Source organism: Oncorhynchus tshawytscha, linkage group LG25 (genome assembly GCF_018296145.1).
Source record: "Oncorhynchus tshawytscha isolate Ot180627B linkage group LG25, Otsh_v2.0, whole genome shotgun sequence".
Taxonomy (NCBI): Eukaryota; Metazoa; Chordata; class Actinopteri; order Salmoniformes; family Salmonidae; genus Oncorhynchus; species Oncorhynchus tshawytscha.
The window spans coordinates 36,328,390-36,344,415 of record NC_056453.1 but is presented as its reverse complement, the minus strand read 5'-3'; the positions used below and the strand labels follow the sequence as shown (position 1 = coordinate 36,344,415).

Genomic DNA, 16,026 nt, shown 5'->3' with positions numbered 1-16,026 from the left:
ACACACACACACACACACACACGTTAAAAAAGACAAGAGACATGTTTGATACCACATTTATACCATCATCCTCAAGACATTTGACAACTCAGCCCTTGTACCGTACACAGCCAGTAGTGCCCTGGACCAGAGCTGGGGCTGATACACTAACGCCCTGGACCAGAGCTGCCACATATACAGTAGGCTAACACTCCCGTCAACCCAGAGAGATTCTGGAACAGTCTTCAAACAAATTGAGGATTTCTTTCTTTATGACGGAAATTGTATTTTGAGTTATGTACAAATCTAGAAGACACAATCTCGTCATTCTTTAAAACGATGAGACTTAGGCAGGACAAAAAGTTGAATCACAACGATAAAAATACCGTAGGATTTTACAATAGTGGCGATTGAACACCAGTTTGGACAGGTTAACTTTACAGTTAAAGAACAGTTTACTTTGGGTTAACATCTAGAACCACATACCTTAGTCCCTTTAACCAAAATGTGACCCAACAATGATTGTCACATATAGAACAGAGAATCTCATGTATTCTGAATGAGTTCTACAGTCTAAGAATTGACATGTCAACATCTTCAAAAAGATAGGGTAGTACACCAGTGGTCAGCATTAGAATGACACATTTGCTGAACAAATTCAGTGATATCTGCTAACCAGACCTCTCATTAAGCGATGGTCTTGTATTGCTAAAGAATTCAGATGGTTAGTGATTCATTAAGGGCTGGGTTTCATCCATATCGCAGAAGATCCAGGTTCAAATGTAAAGGTCATTTCCGATTGCGTTGACGTATACAGTGTTTTCTGTGAATGAAGTCTCCGCAAACGCAGGAAAATTCACCAACTTTAGATTGAGAAATAACTCGGGTCTTCCACCATACGGATTGAATCCAGCGATCAGGCAGAAGTACTAAACATGAAAGTCTCAGGAAAGAAGTTGATTCATCTTAACTCATCCCGAAAAACTCAATCACTCCCAGCTTGCTATTAGCTAGCTCGTGATTCTACAAGGAAGTATAGCAACCAATCAGATTGCAGATAGACTGACAATAAGATTCAACACACCTTCATGATACACACACACATTCATTTCTTATTTCCATATATTCCATCATCTTTGATTTCTTCATCATCCTACTAGATGGAAACTATACAATGTTTCTTATGCAGGAGTGGCGTTTCAATTATTTATTTTTTTATTGAAAAAAAAAATAAAGTGGAAAACCCCTCAATTAGCACATGAAAATCACAAAATATTAACACTGTTCGTGTCATACATTGTGTGTCTGCTTGAGAGAGAGAGCAAAAGAAGGAGTGAGGGCGAGAGAAAGGAGGAAGGAAAGGTGATTTATAGGTTACTGAAGAGTTCGTTCCTCTTGCTCCAGTCCATGGCAGGGGCCTTCTTGGATGAGCGTTTCTGGTGAGCTCTCTCCTTGGCCTGGGCTAGAGACATGCTGAGGCTCGCATTCGGCTCCTTAACCGGAGGCACCCGGACCTAGAGAGAGAGAACATTATGCGTTACTCCATACGCAAAACTGCCACGGGGGGGAATTGGGGGACCCCCAATATTCAAAACAGGTCGATTCAATAAATTTAGAAAAGGTTGGGGGTCGGGATAGAATATGTACATATGCAAATGGTCAAATGTATAGAATTGCAAGAAAATTGCTTTAAAACAGCAACATTTTCCATCAGCCTCATAACAACATTTATGGAATTGCATCAGTAAACTACATGACTGATACGGTTTTCAAAATACCCCTCAAGGCCATAAAGTCATGTAGAATAGCAGGAACTTTTTGATATTATAACAATTCACAGGAATATTTACATAAGACTCAGTCATCTTTTGTATCTTCTGAATATTTATCTTGATTAGTGACGACTTATCCTTTCACTTATACTGGGTTTTCAAAACACCCTGCTCATTGCACGCACACACACACACACACACACACACCTCTGGTGGAGGGGTGCTGGCAGCAGATGTTGGTAGAGAGGCAGTGGAGGTGGTGCTGGATGTCGATGCACTGACAGACACCTTAGGCTTTACTGCTACCTTACCATCCAGCTGTAGAGATAAGATACACAAACACACTAAAAACACAGCTTACACCTTACTGTTCAACTGTACACACACACACACCCCTTGATTACCTGCATCACACACACATCAGCTAAACAGACCTCAGAAACATACAGCACGTTGTCATCACTGCCATCACCAGTGGGTGTGATCCTCACTGTGGCCACTAGGGGTCGGGATTCACCTTGTGGTACCCTACTCACAGCAACCTGTGTGATTCTATTAACTGGCTGAGACAACACACCAACACTGATCACTGTGCAGTCTTTTATTTGCTGCTGAACATTGACACCCATTCTCATTGACGGGGCTGTAGTAGAGCAGGTTGAGAGTTTCAAGTTCCTTGGTGTCCACATCACGAACAAAATAACATTGTCCAAGCACACCAAGACAGTTGTGAAGAGGGCACGACAAAACCTATTCCCCCTCAGGAGACAAAGGATTTGTCATGGGTCCTCAAAAGGTTTTACAGCTGCACCATCGACAGCATCCTGGTTGGTTACTAGTTGCATCACGGTCTGGTATGGCAACTGCTTGGCCTCCGACCGCAAGGCCCTACAGAGGGTAGTGCGAACGGCCCAGTACATCACTGGAGCCAAGCTGCCTGCCATCCAGGACCTCTATACCAGGCGGTGTCAGCGGAAGGCCCTAAAAATTGTCAAAGACTCCAGCAACCCTAGTCATAGACTGTTCTCTCTGCAATCGCAAGGCAAGTGGCACCAAGTCTAGGTCCAAGAGGCTTCTAAACAGCTTCTACCCTCTCTGTTGTCATCTATGCATAGTCACTTTAATAACTCCACCTACATGTACATATTACCTCAATTACCTCGACTAACCGGTGCCCCCCGCACATTGACTCTGTACCGGTACCCCCAGTCTCTTGTCTCGCTATTGTTATTTTACAGCTGCTCTTTAATTACTTGTTACTTTTATTTATTTTTCTTATTTTTTAACTGCATTGATGGTTAGGGGCTCGTAAGTAAGCATATCATTGTAAGCTCTACATCGGTTGTATTTGGCCATTGTGACTAATAAAATGTGATTTTGATTTGATCAACTGCTCAGAGACATTATAATGCGTATGTTCTCTACTCTCAGCTCTGTCGCCCTGAGTTAGTGGGATAGTTAGCCATCTCATCTCATTAGCATAATCTCCAGCACGCCTCAGGAATTACAGAGGCTCCCAATCCCAGAGAGAGAGAGAGAGCACACTGGCCCACTGTCCACCGCTCTGATCCGACAGTTACCATGGTGACAGGGTCAGCCACGATATCGTCGCTGCCAATCCCCTAGGCTCGTTCCCAGGGTGTCATGGCTTCTTTGTCAGTCAGGGACAAATCTTATTGTGCGTCCCAAATGGCACCCCATTATCTCTTAAGTGCACTGCTTTTGACTAGAGCCCAATGGGTAAAGGGGACAGGGTGCCATTTTGGGACACAGCGTTAGTGTCACTGCTTTAGATTGGTCTGCTCTCAATGAGGTGTGATTATAGTGAGTGGTTACTACCACACCCCCATCTTATCTAGCCAAGGGCTTATTTAGGTTTCTGATTTACCAATTCAAGCTCTGAATTATGTGAATGTTTACGGCAGAGCGAGAGAAAGAACATTAGGTCTACGATGAGTGATTGTTGAGGAAAGTTTTCCCAGGAGAACCATCCTAATCTCTATCCAGGAATGTCCATTTTGGTGATAAGAGCCCGAGAGAAGTGCCCCCCACACTCCTCACCTCCTCTTCTTCTTCTGCGCCTCCATTGGACACAGGTTCAGGAAGAGGTCCTAGAGGAAACAGACAAAAAGCCAAAATCAGCTGACCGGTTCTGTGGAACAATAGTTTAGTCACCATTGTGGATAAGGAATAGTGATATTACGCACACACACACACACACACACACACACACGTTCAAAAGTTTGGGGTCACTTAGACATTTGTCTATTAAATCAAATTGATCAGAAATACAGTGTAGACATTGTTAATGTTGTAACTATTGCAGCTGGAAACTGCTTTTTTTTAATGGAATATCTACATAGACGTACAGAGGCCCATTATCAGTAACCATCACTCCTGTGTTCCAATGGCACGTTGTGTTAGCTAATCCAAGTTGATCATTTTAAAAGGCTAATTGATCATTAGAAAAGCCTTTAGCAATTATGTTAGCACAGCTGAAAACTGATTAAAGAAATAAAACTGGCCTTTAGACTAGTTGAGTATGTGGAGCGTCTGCATTTGTGGGTTCGATTACAAGCTCAAAATGGCCAGAAACAAAGACCTTTCTTCTGAAACTCATCAGTCTGTTCTTGTTTCGAGAAATGAAGGCTATTACATGCGAGAAATTGCCAAGAAACTGAAGATCTTGTACAACGCTGTGTACTACTCCCTTCACAGAACAGCGCAAACTGGCTCTAACCAGAATAGAAAGAGGAGTGGGAGGCCCCAGTGCACAACTGAGCAAGAGGAGTGTCTAGTTTGAGAAACAGATGCCTCAAGTCCTCAACTGGCAGCTTCATTAAATAGTACCCGCAAAACACGAGTCTCAACGTCAACAGTGAAGAGGCGACTCCGGGATGCTGGTCTTCTAGGCAGAGTTGCAAAGAAAAAGCCATATCTCAGACTGGCCAATAAAAATAAAAGATTAAGATGGGCAAAAGACCAGACATTGTACAGAGGAACCCTGCCTAGAAGGCCAGCATCCTGGAGTCGCCTCTTCACCGTTGACGTTGAGACTGGTTTTGTATATGGACACCCCTTCAAATTAGTGGATTCTGCTATTTCAGCCACACCCGTTACTGACAGGTGTATAAAATCGAGCACACAGCCATGCAATCTCCATAGACAAACATACCGAAGAGCTCAGTGACTTTCAAAGTGGCACCGTCATAGGATGCCACCTTTCCAACAAGTCCGTTCATAAAGTTTCTGTCCTGCTAGAGCATGTCCCGGTAAACTGTAAGTACTGCTATTGTGAAGTGGTAAAGTCTAGGCGCAACTACCGCTCAGCCACAAGCCACACAAACTCACAGAGCGGGACCACAGAATGCTGAAGAGTGTCGAGCATAAAAATAGTCTGTCCTCGGTTGCAACACTCAATCCAAACTGCTTCTGGAAGCAACGTCAGCACAAAAACTGTTCGTCGGGAGCTTCATGAAAATGGGTTTCCATGGCCAAGCAGCAGCACACAAGCCTAAGATCACCATGTGCAATGCCAAGCGTCAGCTGGAGTGGTGTAAAGCTCGCTGCCATTGGACAAAAGGGAAACATGTTCTCTGTAGTGATCAAATCAAAGTTTGTCACATGCGCCGAATAGAACAGGTGTAGACCTTACAGTGAAACGCTTAGTTACAGGCTCTAACCAATAGTGCGGAGAAAAAAAAAAGTGTGTGTGTGTTTGTAGGTAAGTAAAGAAATAAAACAGTATTTTTACAGACAGTTGAAAATAAGAGGAGCAAGGCTATATACAGTCACCGGTTAGTCAGGCTTATTGAGGTAGTATGTACATGTGGGTATGGTTAAAGTGACTATGCATATATGATGAACAGAGAGTAGCAGTAGCGTAAAAATAGGGTTTGGCAGGTGGTGGGACACAATGCAGTTAGCCAATGTGCAGGAGCACTGGTTGGTCGGGCCAATTGAGGGGCCAATAGTATGAACATGAATGTATAATTAAAGTGACTATGCCTATAAGATAAACAGAGAGTAGCAGCAGTGGTTCCAACTTCATGGCAACCGTTTGGGGAAGGCCCTTTCCTGTTTAAGCATGACAATGCCTCTGTGCAAAGCAAGATCCAAACAGAAATGTTTTTTTGAGATCGGTGTGGAAGAACTTGACTGGCCTGCACAGAGCCCTGACCTCAACCCCATCGAACACCTTCGGGATGAATTGGAACACCGAAAATGAGCCAGGCCTATATCGCCCGAACATCAGTGCCCGACCTCACTAATGCTCATGGCTGAATGGAAGCAAATCCATGCATTAATTTTCCAACATCTAGTGGAAAGCCTTCCCAGAACAGTGGAGGCTGTTAAAGCACCGAAGGGTGGGACCAACTCCATATTAATGCCCATGATTTTGGAATGAGATGTTCGACGAGCAGGTGTCCACATACTTTTGGTCATATAGTGTAGTTCTTCATTGGAATCACAGTCCTTTTCTGTCCTGTATGATGTCAGTGTTATTGTTGACTAATTAGTACTGTGGAAATGTAATATACCTGAATAAAGGGTTGGACTTTAGTGCCTGACTCTTCTGTCCTAGAGCTTAAGGGACTTTTGCATCCTCCACACCCCAGCTGTCACCATGAATACTGTTGCAATGACTTCATCTTCAAAGAGAAGGCTATTGGCTTGGTCTAGGGTTTTGTGATAGTCCGAGTCGATATTCACGTAATAATATGAGATTCCTGTCGACCACAAACTGAGGAAAACAAAACATTCTTTCTCCGTTGACCCACATTGTAAAAAAGCCACCTTCGTTGTACAGAAATAACAAAACATGCTGAAAAGTTGTTGTTCAATGTACATGCAACCAGGTCAGAAATACCAAACTACAGTTCGTAATACTCCTATGTAGGGAAATAGAGCCAGCGAGAAGAGTCTGTGGCTTCAGGTTATTTGATGTGGGAGACTGGGGACTGTGTCCAAGTAGGTTACTATGTATATGGAAAACATTTCACCACAGGTAAGACATATACACTTGTTTAGTATAGTCTTGTAATTCTACTCACTTTATTGTCCATTTGTTTGTGTTGTTGGTTTTGACTACTTTAATGTTACGGTCAGTAGCTAGCTAGTTGTCCATTTGTTTATTGTCCATTTGTTTATGTTGTTGGTTTTGACTACTTTAATGTTACGGTCAGTAGCTAGCTAGTATTCACTCACGTGGCTGCTAGCGCCGTCATGGAACGGGCATGAGGGAAGCCATGGTCACCAACCGATTGATCTTCTAGTCGATCAACAAACATTTCTATAGAAAAGCTAACAAAGGTTTTCACTCCTTTTTGATGTGATTTGTGATGTTGGTGGTAGATGCACTTGACTCAGAAGCCCTGCGCACCAAGTGTTGCCATTTCATCTGTCTGAGAAGACAAACCGCCTACCCAGCGAACTGGGAGACTTGTTGCTAAATCGAGTGCTGCCTACTGTGCTGGCCGTTGGATAGCTCAAATCACCATGCCTACAGCTTCCACGACCAGCTAAAACCTTGACCAGAGAGAGATTGTTGTATTCTTTGACAAAGAGCTGTCTATTATTTTATTCATCACTGTCAACTGTTTTTAGTCAACACTATTATAAAACATGCTTCTCCCTACTTCCCCCTCACACTGCAGCAGCAATGAATGAGTAGCCAAGTCCATCGATAGCCCTGCGTTGTTATTAGTATTAGCAGCTGGTTGTGTCTATTTTAATATGAAAGAATATTTCACTTTCTCTGGTCATAAGAACAACATGAATTTGTGTGGTGCGACTCTTTTTTCGCAATCAGGTGGAAGACATGTTCCCTCTCTCTGATCAGTCTACCAGAGGAAAGGAAGGAGAGAGCAGGGATCCTCTGCTGCTCTCTCCCTGAGAATAACAATATTGGCAGGCCAGGCATATAGCCAATATGATGTGATAATCTATTAGGCCTGCTGCAAAAACCTCATTCCTTACAGAAGTCTTTTTGTTAGGTTCATGTTACGTTTAAGTCACGTCTTGAAACAATTCTGAGCGTTAGATCTCAGCTCGCTTTTTGACTACTAAAGTGACCTTGAACAGGTTCTAAGTAGTGAGAACGCCCGGCAGCCATTTTGAAAAGTCATCTTCAGACATGTTTTACATTTCTTCAAATGTAGTTTTGTAATAGACCAAATCAACCAAACAAGAAAACTGTGTTTGAAAAAAGGTGACGTTTTTGCTGTGAGCCAATGGTGTAACCTAGGTAACCACAGGTTTTTTCGCCACACGCGGGCTGCAATGTTCTATCTAATACCAACTGGGACTATGGCCAGCCAGCTAGTCCTCCACCCCCTACTCCAGTTTAATCATTAACTTCAACAAGGCCACTGTGTGTACGTTTGGAGAGAGATAGTACTACTTGACGACAAGTAGTACAAGATAGAAGTCTGTCACTTCCTTAATCCTTCCTAGTCAATTTCTACTGAACTAATCTATGACCAAATGACCGAAGGATTCACAGGAATCTGCCCGACAAGCGTTTTTCCAAGGATATAGTGTGTGTGTGTGTGTGTACCTGTGAGGTGGGCCTCAGTAGGAATGACATTGCAGTTGTTGAAGAAGGCTTCTGCTTCACGATCCACCACCAGTAGACTGGTCTCATCTCCCCCGGCCTTGATGGCTGCTACGACCTCACTGTGCTGCATCCCTACTACCGACATACTGTTAACCTGGTTAGAGACAGACATACTGTTAACCTGGTTAGAGACAGACATACTGTTAACCTGGTTAGAGACAGACATACTGTTAACCTGGTTAGAGACAGACATACTGTTAACCTGGTTAGAGACAGACATACTGTTAACCTGGTTAGAGACAGAAAGTTTTAAAAACAACAGCTGTCCAGTACATTCACCATGATGACAGAGAACAGTGAGACAATATAGTTGTTATGGGTGGTCATCTCTTGGAAGTTTAAACTGAATTAAACGCTTATGGACGCTGTAGGAAGCACCCTAGTAGGAACTACCCACTGCTATAGGACCCAGTGCTGCCTGTTGAATTCCAACAGGAGAAAGTCAGGTGGGAATATCGTTTAGAATCAATTCAATCTCACAGACTTCCATAGTGATCACACAATAGAGCAGAGCCCTGATAGACTCCATCGCTGATCCCAGTCTGTGTACACCATACCTAAGAACGGTAGCTCACAAACGTTTCCCTGGTTAGTAGAAAGCATTAGACTTACAGCCTTGACCTTTGTCAGACACTGTTTGAAGTCAGTGTAATTGGAGTGTAATTCAAGTCAGAGACAGACAGTGGTCGTATTACGACATGGGGACCAAGGACCTGAAAAACAACGGTATCAAGGACTGTTTCCCCTTCACACTAACACAACTGGCCTTGAAAACCCCTCTGTTTTTGTGTCTCTCTCTTCCCCCCCCACCACACAAAGTCACTTCCCAACAGTGCATTACCTAATCCCAGTACCGATTACCATTCCCACTCTGCCACTGATGTAATGAGATTACAACACACACATTCATCCTCAAGGCCAGCACAACTGTCTGATTGTCATATCGATGCCTTACATACAAGAGAAGACATGTCTGTACAAGTTGATGAAGGTGAAGACAAATAGTACCAGAAGAATATTGCACTGCATTGCGAATATGGTTTAGGGATGAGAGCAGGGATGTGCTGCTGAGTAGTTGGCTTTATAAAAACGCCCTGTACAGAGTCTCTGTTTGTACAGTAAAGATATACGTACCTGTACTATCTTGTCCTGCGGTTTGAGGCCAGCCTTGTCAGCAGGAGATTCCTCGTCCACAGCTCTAATGTACTGGCCCGGTTTAGACTTCTCACTGTGCAAGTTGAAGCCATAGCCCGTCATACCCTTCTTCATCGAGCACAGACGAGGACGCAGCTCTGCCTTCGAGTCCTACAGAGAAAACAGATCTTGTTAAGCACATCTCTATACCTAGAGAGTGAGACAGCAAGAGAGAGAGACAGAGATAAAAGCATGTCTAGTTCAGCACTAATCTACACTGTTACATGGAGAGAGCAGATCTATACCTCTACAAAGAGCAAAATAGCAGATTGCTCATCACAGAGAACAATTAGCACAAACTCCACATTTAAAGCAACAGTTGACCTGGAATGGATATGTAAAAAAATGTAGTTAAAATACCATTAGTGTGACAGAGATCAAGACGGACTGGATTCTAGCGTTCAACAACCATCCGAAGACCAAGAGAGAAATAGGCAAGTTTCCTGTTCTCAATGAATTAGAGAACACTCCGTGACAGGTTTACACCAGAGACAGGGAGCTGGGACAATTAAAACGTCGCCCCGTGTCGTTTTATTAGTGCAAATGTGGAACATAGACGGCTAGCAAGGGAAAACGGACATGAAGCTATTGGACCTAGTGCACTGCTGTTACTAAATACTCACCAAGCAAGCATAATTCAGTTTCTTTAAGAACACTATAGCTCTTCCAAGTAGGGTTGCCAACAGTTCGTATTAGCCGGGATGTCCCTTATATTGGGCTAAATTGGCGCGTTTTTTCATCCAATCACAGTATAGCGTAAACACGCCAATTCCTGCAAAGTCATTGTTGTTGTTAGGTCGGTTTGGCATATCAAGGAAATATGGATAAACCTGCAAAAAAGACGTGGGTTCAGCCCGTCAGTGGTGACTCGACAAAAGCTTTCTGTACTTTATGCGGTCGGGAATTCTCAATTGGCCGTGGAGGGGAGAATAACCACAGAAATGCACAAGGAGGCCACGCTAGCTAAAAAGGTGCTAGCAATATTGGTTCATTTATCGTGACGTCTTACTGCGGAAAATGACAAAATCGCAGCAAGTGAAGCCTCATCTATGTACCATACGGTTAAACACGGACTCTGCTACAACAGCACTGACGGTCTTGTTAGGGTCAACGGTGCTTTGTTTCATGACTCAAATGTTGTGAAGATGATGCACTTGGGAAGAACGAAAGCGGAGATGATTACAATTAGTTTGGGATGGTCGGTCCCCGAACGAAGGTGAGCCCGTGTATTTCTCAGTTGCCAGTGATGCCTCAAACAAGGGAATCCGAAAAATGTTTCCAGTGTGTGTGAGATATTTCTCTGTGTCTGATGGAGTGTGAAATTCTGCGACATGTTTGCACACGATGGCTCGCTCTTCAATCCAGCTGTCGACCGTCTCCTGCAAAGCTGGCCAGCTCTTACGTCATACTTCAGGTCCCTTGGGGAGACCTGTCCTGTGGCACTGAAGACTATTTTTTAGTATGAAGAAAAAAAAACAGAAGCTGCCGAGATTTATCTGTGATTATTCCACAACGTAGGACAACACACTGCATCACAGATGTTCACGAGGAAGTCAAAAAGTTTCAAATGAAGATGCTTCAGCGGAAACAGGACAGCTTTTTTGGATACAAAACCAAGCAGCTGATGGACAAACAATTGTCCGCACAAAGGTCCAAGCAGCAACAGGACTTTGAGGGTCTATGACACTGTCATTACATACATTGACAAGTAGTTTGATTACTCATCCAGAAAATGTCATGGTGGAACTGAAACCAGTCGACCTCTGAGGAGCTCCCCTTCACTGACCTGGAGCGGGTTGTGGTTGCCCTCAAAATGACAGAGACAGTCATTCTGACCAACTCTGAAGAGTTTTGGGTTAGCCGGGGAGGAAATACAGAAAGCCAGACAGGATACCACAAAATACACCAGTGAGAAGTGGGTGGCAGTTTTCCAAAACCTAGGGAAAGCCAACTTTATCAACATGTTCAGGATTGTCTCATTTGTCCTCAGTGTGCCAGGCTCAAATGCCTTTGTAGAGAGGATTCTGTCTGATGACCATTAAATGGTGTGACTCAAAAAACAGATGCAGCACAGAGCTGATCAAAATGAACTTCAAATATCTGAACTGTGACTTGTCATGGAAGGACTTCTCTCTGGCCAAGTAAAAGGACTGCTTGACTCAGTCTATAGCAGCAGAAATATCCATGGAAGAAGTAGACTTGGAGTGATTCATGCCCCTCTTTTCCTCTTTTGCATTTGAAATGTTTTGTCTGCTGTCAAGTTCCAAACTGAGATTTCTTTGATCATTTATTGAGGTTTGTTTACATAATGATACAGTTTTAGTAAAGCTATAGGCTAAGCGGAATATAAGAAGGTTTTGCCTTTCCAATTAAATAAGAATATAGTGTATATTCATTCACACAACACCGCCGTGGCACGCCACCTTTTGGCCCTTATTTGGTAGTGAGAAAGTTGGCAACCCTACCTCCAAGCTCCATACTTGCTTCTACATACTATAGTTCTATGAATATGAACAGTAGGATAATACTGTGTCTAAGAGGAGCAGTTCAGACTCCAGGCTGTGATTGTAAAATAGAATCTGTTCTTAATTGACCTGCCTGGTAAAAGAAATATAAAAACACAACTGTGTGGCTTGGGTTGTGTGCGAGCGTCCGTTAAACGCTGTCTCAAGTCAGTGACAAGGCTTGCTAGAGAGTCTAGCTGGGCTCTGGTCTGGTGTTCAATGTAACGGACTAATCCAGGAGTGGTCATACGCTAGACTAAGCATTTAATCCCACTCGAGGTGGAGACGGGCTAACAGCTACATAGGAGTGCAGTAGAAGAAAAGGGAATGAGGTTAACAGCACAGCCAGAGAGAGGTTGCAAACCTAACCTCCATGTTGGCACCAACCAAACCCTCTATGCAAAACATTCTCATTCAGAACCAGAATGCAATTGTTCTTGGAACTTTTGATACCAATATGTCATCCATTAGAATTCTAAGTTAGCAGAATTCTCTAAATGCATATGGTTGTGCTTTGGTTCAACACTTATGAGAATAGCAGGGGAAGATAGGAAATGTACATTTATTGAGCCAGGTTGAGGACAAGTCGTTTTGGGGAAGGACAAAAAAAACACCCTGATTGGTGTTAAATCCCATTTCAATCATAACTAATGGAACAGATAAGATGCTGTAAAGGTGGAGAGACTTTATGACCGGTGGATATATAGAGGCCTATATCTATTTTGCATACAACAGTAATGATAGAGAACAACCATCATATAAAAAGTACTCCTCCTCCACTGATAAAAAGGGCTGTTCCAGAGATTGTTGCTCTGTAATCGTTAGTCACCTGTTAATAATTATCTGTTACCAACCTTAAGAGCAACCTTTGCATCCTGAACGTCCACCCATGTGATGTGTCTCCCTGCTGTAGAAAACTTGCTTGCAGAAAATAAATCCAGTTTAAATGATTCAGATCCTGCCTCCCAAATGACACCCTATTCATTATGGGCCCTGGTCACAAGTAGTGCACTATATTGGAAATGGGGGTCAGTTTGAGAGTCAACCACAGAATATGATTGGTTTAATATCCTAAAATGGTCAGTGCAGAGTTGTTTCTGGCTGGGATGAACATGGAAGGACATTATTGAGCGTTTCATTGATTCACACATGGCTTCATAACCATTGACTGTTGAGGAAGACCAACACAGGCCGTATGACAGCTTCAGTACTGAATGGTACATTAAAACTATTACAACTCACAGTACAAAGGATGGAGGGCAGGACAATCTCACATTCCTGACTGTCAAGTGTCAACATGAACATGTCAACAGTAATGATGTCAGACAAACATGATTTTGAATGTGGGAGACACAAATAGTATGCACACGGACACCACACACAGAGAGAAGAAAGCACTGAGGGCCATCTAAGGTATCCAGTTAATACAAGCACAACAGAGAGAGAACCAGCCTATGAACCAGAAGGAGAAGAGAGAACCAGCCCGACACAGGAGGAGAGCAATGATATACCTCCTCCTCCTCCTCCTCCTCATCATCCCCCCCCCACACATCCTGCTGGTGTCCGTCACTACGCCCATGTCCAGCTCCAATCCCAGGTCGTCCTCGGGGGGGGACTGGGAGGCCAGGCAGGCTGACAATGAGAAGCTTTGTCCTGGGGAGACGGAGAGGCCTGAAACCCTGATCCCCAGCCAGCCGCTGTCACAGCAGAAATCTGCACTCAAAACACTAAGAGGGTGGTTTCCTCAGCCAGCTGCAGCCACAGCAAAGACTCTCAATCTCTGATAGACAAGCAGTTGTAAATGGATTGATGTTTTGGGGGTGATTTGAGCGGTTTGTTTTGAGCTTTGGCAACACTAGTAGTGCCGACTTAAACGGCACAGCTCAAAACTGCACAGCTCAAAACTGCACAGCTCAAAACGGCACAGCTCAAAGCATCCAAAACAAGTGCTTGTCTATTAAAGTACTCATTCAGCTTCAAGTATTTTGGTGAAGCTTTAAAATGCAGCAGAGTTACAGAGCAGTGAACTCTAAGCACTCAACCCACCAGCAGCAGCCTGTCACTCGTCTCACTACAGCTATACGGCTCGTTCTGTGCGTGATTTCCTGCAAGACCGGAATGTCAGTGTTCTGCCATGGCCAGCCAAGTGCCCGGATCTCAATCCCATTGAGCACGTCTGGGACCTGTTGGATCAAAGGGTGAGGGCTAGGGCCATTCCCCCCAGAAATGTCTGGGAACTTGCAGGTGCCTTGGTGGAAGAGTGGGGTAACATCTCACAGCACAGAACTGGCAAATCTGGTGCAGTCCATGAGGAGATGCACTGCAGTACTTAATGCAGCTGGTGGCCACACCAGATATTGCAGATATTGACCCCCCCTTTGTTCTGGGACACATTATTATTATTCAATTTCTGTTAGTCACATGTCTGTGAAACTTGTTCAGTTTATGTCTCAGTTGAATCTTATGTTAATACAAATATTTACACATTTGCTGTCCTGGGGCTCTGTGGGGTCTGTGTGTTTGTGGCCAGAGCCCCAGGACCAGCTTGCTTAGGGGACTCCTCTCCATGTTAGTCTTTCTGTAGGTGTTGGCTTTGTTATGGAAGGTTTGGGAATCGCTTCCTTTTAGGTGGTTGTAAAATTTAAACGGCTCTTTTCTGGATTTTGATAACTAGTGGGTATCGGCCTAATTCTGCTCTGCATGCATGATTTGATTTTTTACGTTGTACACAGGGGATATTTTTCAAAATTCTGCATGAAGTCTCAATTTGAGATGCAGTCTCAATCTGTCCCATTGTGTGTTGTTTTCTTCCCTTGTCTCAGCTCGTTCACAGCTTTGTGGAAGTTAACGTGGTGCTGCTGTTTAGGCCAAGGCATGGATAGTTGTGTGCTCTAGAGCAACGGTGTCTAGATGGAATTTGTATCTCGCTCCCTCAACCGCAGAGCAAATTCCTGGTAAGGTAGTAGACCTACTGCTAACAGGAAGTCTTGGAGGCTGTCAAAATGACAACCTCAATTCCTTCATAATACTAATGGGCGTGTGCACACGCAACTGCCTTATCCTTACTAATAAAGATTAGCATATCTGCATAGCACCGCCTAGCTTACATGTGGAAACTAAAAGCCTGTAAAAACTGGACTTTCTTTTGCACATAACATTCCTTGGTCCTGCATCTCAAAGGTTAATGTTTTTACAGCTCCCTACAGAAAGATTGTGATATCCAAATTGGTAGTTACAGTCTTGTCCCATCGCCGCAACTCCCGAACAGACTCGGTAGAGGAGAAGGTTGAGAGCCATGCGTTATCCAAAACACGATCCTGCCAAGCCGCACTGAATCTTGACACACTGCTTGCTTAACCCGGAAGCCAGCCGCACCAATGGCGACCCCCACAACTAGTGACCCCCACAATGAGTTACTAGAGCGCAATGGGACAAGGACATCCCGGCCAGCCAAACCCTCCCCTAATCCGGACAACCCTGGGTCCATTAATGTGCGCTGCCTCATGGGTCACTCGGCCGCGGCCAGCTGAGACACAGCCCGGGAACAAACCCGGGTCTGTAAGTGACGCCTCTAGACCGCTGCACCACTCAGGAGACCCCCCACAAAAAATGTTGCCATACAAAATATAAAAATGCTTCCAAACATCCTTCCTCTCAATTAAGTTTCTATGTGAGAATTACAAAAACAAAATCAGAGATGCCAAAAATATTTTCCACTCCTGCTTCCTTGGAATGGTCCTGGTGACTAAGGCTTGTGGTCCTCTTTGGGGGATTCTACAGTTTTCAATGTGTCTTTATCACAGTACCATTGTTGAAGAAGAGATGGATATCTAGTGGCATTAGATAGTAAACCAAAACATTTAGTCCATCCTTGAGGAATGAGGGTGTTTTATTAGAGTGTGAAATAAAAAAAAATATATTTCACCCTTATTTTACCAGTTAAGAGTTTGTGTGAAAC

At 43.8% G+C, this 16,026-nt stretch overlaps 1 protein-coding gene across 1 annotated transcript in view; it reads right to left on the bottom strand.

The window, feature by feature from the left end:
• Positions 1–42: 42 nt before the first annotated feature.
• Positions 43–16,026, bottom strand: part of LOC112229880 (Na(+)/H(+) exchange regulatory cofactor NHE-RF1) — a 28,931-nt gene continuing 12,947 nt past the window's right edge. The window contains exons 2-6 of the mRNA XM_024396009.2: positions 9,505–9,675; positions 8,311–8,464; positions 3,813–3,862; positions 1,959–2,069; positions 43–1,493 (exon numbers count right to left, since the gene is read on the bottom strand). Of these exons, the coding sequence (XP_024251777.1) occupies positions 1,347–1,493; positions 1,959–2,069; positions 3,813–3,862; positions 8,311–8,464; positions 9,505–9,675 (633 nt within the window). The 3' untranslated portion in view covers positions 43–1,346. The remainder of the gene's footprint in view (positions 1,494–1,958; positions 2,070–3,812; positions 3,863–8,310; positions 8,465–9,504; positions 9,676–16,026) is intronic.